General features: G+C 41.1%; 1 protein-coding gene across 4 annotated transcripts in view; it reads right to left on the bottom strand.

The window, feature by feature from the left end:
- Nucleotides 1–1,035: 1,035 nt before the first annotated feature.
- Nucleotides 1,036–7,412, bottom strand: part of xpo1b (exportin 1 (CRM1 homolog, yeast) b) — a 28,582-nt gene continuing 22,205 nt past the window's right edge. For all 4 annotated transcript variants that reach the window (XM_008276506.1, XM_008276507.1, XM_008276508.1 and 1 more), the window contains 4 exons: nucleotides 6,960–7,094; nucleotides 5,731–5,890; nucleotides 5,540–5,636; nucleotides 1,036–2,494 (listed from right to left, as the gene is read on the bottom strand). In XM_008276506.1, coding sequence (XP_008274728.1) covers nucleotides 2,348–2,494; nucleotides 5,540–5,636; nucleotides 5,731–5,890; nucleotides 6,960–7,094 — 539 coding nt within the window. In that variant the 3' untranslated portion in view covers nucleotides 1,036–2,347. The remainder of the gene's footprint in view (nucleotides 2,495–5,539; nucleotides 5,637–5,730; nucleotides 5,891–6,959; nucleotides 7,095–7,412) is intronic.

Genomic DNA, 7,412 nt, shown 5'->3' with positions numbered 1-7,412 from the left:
ACAATCTATCTCCTCCTACAGGGAAGGTCGTACACACCTGAAATTTGGCCAGCACAAACTACAGGAGGTGGTGATTACACGTTTGTAAATTAATTCCATTTAATTTGTGATATAAGAGTTTAAAGTTTAAGCTTCAGACAAACAATTAGGACTGCATGAACTTATAAAAGCTCTGACAACTGTTTAAACTTTGGGTCATATGCGCAACAAAATGTGTGAGGTGTGGCTGTGAAGTAATGAGGTTCAGTCAGTTAAACCACAGCCTGCATGCCTGAACCATGTTGCTTACTTTGATCAGTGAGCAGCAAACTGTGAATGTTTCAAAGTACATGGAATTGAACAACAGCCTTAATTCCATTATTTAGAAGCCACATCTTGTATATCCCAGATTGCAGCCTTTGCAGTTTGCAGCATTTCAGTCGATTTGATTTGACACGGTTCAGCCTGAGTGGTCCCTCTTTGGTCACTGATGACTCCCCCACAACTCATCTGGGCATCAAAAGTTTGACATTTAGGTTTCTCTGTGAAAATAATCCTTTCAAATTCTACACCGTTGCCTCTTGTAGAACGTGCAGATTTATATAACCCTTGCCTTTTTCTCCACCCACCCCTCTGCCACTCTAGCACACCAGCTCACCTTCAGCTTTTGTCAAACGGTGTAAAACTTTTCTGCACTGAACTATGATGAGCTGTGATACTGGAGTGATTCAGTCAGACATGTTCAAATGGAAACGCACTCTAAAGAAGATAAAGGAAGCTCCACCCTGCAAGTTCTTCAGACTTTTCCTCAGAACTTCTAATATGTAAAAACACCACATCAATATGTTAACTAGGAAATATTTTTTTAAAACTGTTTGACTGGAGGGAGTGTTTAACCACAAACTGTCGTGGTACAGCAGGTGAAAGTGAAAGCAGCCTTCCAGTAACAAACTGCACAGCAAAAAGGGGAGTTTTTTTTTTTCACTTGGTATAAAAATAACATCTCTTCCTGTAAAAGTGAGTCGATGCTGCGGAATGAAGAAATCGGAGCAAAGGCAGGGTTATAAAATTCTCAACTTTAATCAGTTCAAAAAGTTCACAACAAATGTAACACCTTGAGAAGGGAAATTTGCCATTAGAGATTGGGTGCTTATTTGGATTTATACATTCTTTCCTAATTAAACTCATTGGCAATTCATTTGCTCTCTGGACAAAAAGCCTTTTGTTTATTTGGACAGAACTCAAACAGGTACAAATGAAAAATGCAAAAATACAAAATTAAATGTAAACCCAGTTTTATTTTTTTCATTTTGCTCTAAAGGTAGTGTCTTGAAGCACTACTGCATGGTAAACAATCTAAATTAGTACAATTCAAAATCTTGAAAGCCATCTGAGTTAAGCAGGAGTTGTTATAAAGATGCAACCAACCAAGAACCCATAAATACCTCCGCCACTTCCTTAAAACATCCCATTAATGAAGGCTCACAAATGAGCAACAATCCTCTTAGAGGAAAACAAAACGCTGATGTCGACTAGGCGACAGCACACACGCGCACACACCCACAACAAAAAGAAACAATAGAATAAAAGGAAAAAAAATGTTCCCATGGTATTAAAGATGCTATACAATTGGGATGATATGCACATATTCAGTTCTGCTTTTCCTAGAAAACCTCCTGCTGGCAGCAGCTCGGCTTTTAGGCGAAGCAGAACTCATGAGCAACAGATGCTGATACACGAAGCAGCATCTCTCAGCCTTCATTCATTTTCCGTTAGATTCACATTCTCCCACAATGCCGTGGGGCACCAAACAAGCGGTGCGTGCGCCTCTAAAAGACCACTCCCTGTCTCACACCACAGGTCTAGAAGCTTCTATGCCGACTTGACACGTAGGCCGATTTTCACAAACACCCTGCTCAGACTGTATATATAATATATTTATATATAAACAAATATATGGAAGAAGGGGAGGAGCTGGGAAACAGAAGGAGGGAGGTGAAGGAAACGGAACAAAAACAAGATGGTTAACTTGTCCTAATCGTTACGACTTCATCATGCAGGTCCGGGTGGGCCAGAGACCAACAAAACATAAGCTTAGATTAACAGTTCTGGAAAGTTGTTACACAAAAAGTCTCCATAGAAAACGCAGATTATGTAAAAAGGGCCACAGGGTGACGCGGTAATCATTTACATATTATTGGCATTATTTTGGTCAACAAACATCCAATGGGCCGGCGCGCTCTGCAGACGGTGAGCGGCCTCCCACCATACTCAAGTGCCTCTCTTGGGTTTTGTTGTGTTTGCTGTGGTTAGGGCGTATCTGTTTGTTTCTTGTTTGGAGTACTGTACAGTTTGGTTGAGCTGGGGCTCAGTCACACATTTCCTCGGGGATCTCGTGGGGGTTGAGGATACCCGGGACTGACATCTGGATCTTGTGTTTCTCCTCCTGGGCCTGACGGAGCGACGCCTCCCTCTCCTCCAGGAACAGGTCGGAGGTGTCCTCGCCGGCAAACTCCTGAAGGGCAGCACAGAGAAAAGGAACGCTGCCGTTAGCTACGAGGTTCACGGTGCCTTTCTTTACTGTTCTTCATTCATGTAGTTAACAGTTACGGAAAATTGATGAGTCTCTGAACTCCCATTTGAACCCACTGTCAGCATTGTGACGACGGATAAAATTCTCCCTGAAGTCACTGTTAATGTAACCGTCAGAACCCATAATTTTCAAAGCCAGAAGCTAAATCTGATTTGAATCTTTTTGACATGTGTGATGTACCATTACATGAGGAATACTATTCAAATCCATCAAAATCACTTTATTCTACGTGTATCATGTAAAAATTTGCCAAATAAATTGTTTGTGCCAGATTCTGTAACTAATAAATAAATAAATAATAATAAGTTGTGACAAAACTTGAGGGACTATGTGGGTGAACTGCAGGCTGCTCACACAGAGCAAAAAGGGAACATGGACACAAACAAATCAGAGACTGAGAGGTAAACAAATCATACTTAATCAATAAAACAAATGCAGCATGACTCATAAGCAGCACACAGAGGAGCACATAGGCAGCAAGTTGTTGGAGGATAGTTGTCAGCAAAGTGAAATATCTTCCAGGAGTTGATGTAGAGACGAGTAAAAACTTGAGAAGCAGTAAAATATATATAGTATGTAGAGTTTCCATTGGTCCAGTATTAGTAACACCTGTGGACGTGATGTTCCAGGTTTTTTTCAACTTTTGTGACATAAATAATCAAAAGCATTCAACTTTCATTTTTATTTTTGTTCTGTTTTACGGCATTTTAACTATTCCCGGCTTTTATTATGCTACACTGCAAAAAAAAAAAAAAAAGCGGTGTTCTCTTGTAGTCATGGCTACGGTTTCTACAGAGGTGCAAGAATCTGGATTGATATGAAAAATGAGTCCACAGTGAATAAAGATGCAACAGGAGCAAAAAAATGCCCAGAACCTGGAGGCTAGAGGGCTACCTCATTGTTGCTAAATGACAGGATGTGGTGTGTGATAAGGAGGGAATGCTGGTAATGACCTGCGGCTGAATAACAACATCTGAGCTCACAGGCTGAAGTACGGAAACTTTTCATTTTTGTCACATTACTGGTTTCTAATTGGGCCTATATGTTGGTATTAATGTGTTTCCGTCTATCAGATTGGTCGTTACACTTCCTCCATTTTTACACTAAAGCTAAATGTCGCACTTGGCTGATAAAACAAAAAATAAAGAAAATACCTTTCAGTGAAACATCAGGAATGGAATTTAAATTGCAGGAAGAGCTGCGAGTTGGCTGAAAGACAGCAGGTAATTGTGGCTGACTCACTTCAGACTGATCTCACATCGCTGACCAGGGCAGGGAATATTAAAATCACCACATCATCAAATACATCCTGGTGAAATGGGGCTTTAATCAGGGATTAACTTTCTCATTGAACCCTGTCAATCACAAGCAGTTTCTGGCTGTTTTTTTTTTTAACATCTGTGACATTTGTACCTACTGTGGGCTCATTTCTTACAACAATACTAAGTCCTCTATGGAAACAGAACCACCAGGGATAGGAGGAGAGAGAACTCAGACATGTCTTGTGTACAGTGACACATTTCTGAAACCATAAATCACCAAAAAAAAAGACAAAAAAAGTTCACCGTCTTTACGTGTTTTACAAAAATTGAAAACTAAAATGAGTATGTAGTGGCTACAGGTGCTACTGTAAATAATGGAGGATGTTTTATTTTCTTCTCAGTCTCTCTCATTTGTTTCCACACTCATCTCCTCTCTGCTCCGTGTGAAAACAACTTGCAGTTCAGCTGAATATTCACGACATCCTGTTGGTCAGCTGAGGCAGTCGTGGCTTCCCAGAGTTTGATGTTACTTGTTTGTTTTTTACAGAATTTGGTACAAATGGATTTTTAAATGAGACACAGAATAAAGCGATTTTGTTGATATAACGTGATTTTAAGCTTAGTGGTGCTTAACTATCCTGACAGCTTATCACAGATGTTTCATTTAAGGATCATCAGACAGTAAACAAAATGGAGATTGTTCCTGATTCGACTGTTTCTGGCTTAGATCATTTGTGTTATTTTTTAGATAAAGTGCCTTTTAAAGCTGCAGGCAGGTTTTGGAATTCAAAGTGTAAATGACAGGAGGAGCAGCTAGCTAAGAAACAGCATGTAGGTGTGGTTAACTATGTCAGGTAACCTCTTCCAGAGAAATAGATCCTGTTATACTGGGGCTTGGGCGTAAATGAAAACAAGCATGTATGCAAACTTCTCATATAACTTTCCAACATTCTGAAATAAACTGTCAAAACACAAATACACTCACCTGAACACATTTTAACACAATCCTAGACATCAAACAGTTGCATCTGAGGAAAAATAACTAAGTCACAGTCAATAATTTATTGTGCAAAAGTGCTGCTAAACAACAACCATGGTTTGATTTGTTGATCTCATAATAAGCCCTGATCTAGACTCCATCTAAAAGAGAGAAAAAAATAAGTTTTGTCTTTAATTTCATGCTCTAAGTCTGAAAAATAAACCTGAGCCTCTTTAAAGCCGCAGCTGGACCAAACAAGAGACACAACACGTTGTTTGTGTCACTCACATACACACTTTCTACCAACAATAAACTGGCACAGCAGCCTTAAACCTTCCATATACTTAAAAGGACAACCTGGCCATGTAGGAAAATGCTATTTGTGGAAACAGCAGCTAAGCAGCGAGCTATGTAGTCACTGATAACCTCTGAGAAGAGACAAAGCCCCCGCAGCCAAGACTACAAACAGCCAAGCTGGAGCTATGCAGGGCCTGGCTCGCTCTGGATCAGCTTATCAGCAAACAAATAGACTATTTAGATACGTGACATTAAATTACCACAAAGTGTAGCTATTGATTTTTGTGCAGATCTCCCTGACTGAGCAGCAAGACCGTATTTATGATTTGTAACAGCAGAAAAAACAAAAAAGGTTGCTCTCATGACTCCTACAGAAGCTGGTGCTATTCAGAGTCACTGCAGATGATTTGTACACTCCGACAAGCTCACCTTTATCTGGACGAGGAAGTCCCTAAGGTGCTCCTTGAAGGCAGGAATGTCCTGGTTTAAGCTGAACAGCCCGGTCACAAACACCTTCACCTGAGCACTGACGCACACAAAGACAAACACAGCCGTGAATGATGACGAACGAGTGTGTGTTCTCCAAGAGCAGAGAGGAAGTGTGCAGGGGTCACGCTTACTCTTGTAGGTGGGGGAAGGCGGTCTTGAGCAGGTTGGCCACGTACTCCTGGATGAACACCTGGTTGTTGGTGGGGCTGGCGGGGTTCAGTCCTGTGGTGATCTTCCCCTCCTCCACCAGGTTGAACATGTAGGCCAGGATGGACGCGTGCATCGTCAAGCCTGCAGGACACACACACACACACCAGCACACACACTTTTACTGCAGGAACTGTATCTACCTTTAATTCCCTCTTCTTTCTAAAGCCTTATTTGAATGGGATTTATTCCTCTGAGGGGAGGAGGGGGGGGACTTTAATATTACCTGCCCTGGTTGGTGATTTTAATCCAGTTCTTGGAATGAATGTGTCATTTTTTTCACACCCTGCCCCTGTCATAATTAAATCAACTTCTGAACCACCGTGACAACAGGAAGGAATTAAAGCGGTGAGGGGAGCTCCGCCCTGTGCGGTCGTCACTGCTGCTGAAATGCCAGATACAGGAAGGTGCTGCTGCTGCTGCTGCTCCGTCTGAGCTCTGTTTAACGCTTGTGTTTGGTTACATTTGTCAAACTGGCAACATTAGAAGTAGTCAAATTAGCCATTAGCAGCTCCTGTTGGCAGCACACTTATGGCTGTACACACATCTCACTAGATTACTGTGACACTGAAGAAAACCTGAAAATATGATCTTTGTCATGCAGGTTCTGATGTGCCTTTCCTTCCTGATTTCTGAGCAGATTAATGGACATTTACTGGCTTTCTCCTGCTGAACATACAGCTATATTACAGACCAAATGCTGCAATTATGCCAAGTGTAAAATACCATCCAGAACAATGATCAAGTTCTGAGATTGTGACAGTCATCCCTAAACTCAACATCTCTGTAACAGATGTATGTAGCCACATTTCAGGTGTTACAACAAGTTTTCATTTGCTTTTTTAATTCATCCAGCCGCTTTAAAATATGTCACAGTTGTGGTAAACATGCAAATATTTGTTTAAATGGTGCAAGAAAGACTGTATGAATAGAAATCCAAACATTTTTTTGGGTTGTCACCTGATTGCTGGAAACAAATGTGAAAACAATATAAGTCGCACATAGTTAAAAATAATGTCATCAATCACTTGCTTGTACTTTATAGCACAGGAATTGTGCATAGGCCCCAATCAGTAGATCCCAGAGTGTTGGACCAGTCTTAAGAGAGTTGAAGTGCTCCTTGTGCATCCCAGTGTCATGTGTGTGAGCTCACCAGCAGTGTGTGATGTGTCGGTGACCACAGAGAAGATGTGCTGCAGGATATCACAGAAATACGTCTGGTAGAAACTCTGAGCAGCTGCTTCCTCCTGGGCCACGTTCTGCAGCATCGTGTACAGAATCTGCAGACCTGGATGTGCAGAAACATGACTTCAGCTTCATATACAGACGACTTTGACATTCCTCAGCTTTTATCTGGAGAACATTTTACAACCCTGGAAAGTCCCTTATTAAAATTTGATCTGATTGTAAAGTCTTTCCACTTTTCTGATGCATGATCTGACACATTTCTGAACACTGTCACATTTGTGCCTGTTAATCAAATGGACTGGCCCACACGGTTTTTGCTGATAACCTGTTTGATACAACGAAACAATCAGGTTGCTTTTACACCAATTTGTATTCATGCTTCAGGCAGTTTTCTAAACTGAATGTTGATAAATGCCGG

The sequence above is a fragment of the Stegastes partitus genome, unplaced genomic scaffold (assembly GCF_000690725.1).
Source record: "Stegastes partitus isolate 25-593 unplaced genomic scaffold, Stegastes_partitus-1.0.2 Scaffold75, whole genome shotgun sequence".
NCBI classification, from domain to species: domain Eukaryota; kingdom Metazoa; phylum Chordata; class Actinopteri; family Pomacentridae; genus Stegastes; species Stegastes partitus.
Note: the sequence above shows the minus strand (reverse complement) of the source record. Positions and strands in the feature narration are given on the sequence as shown.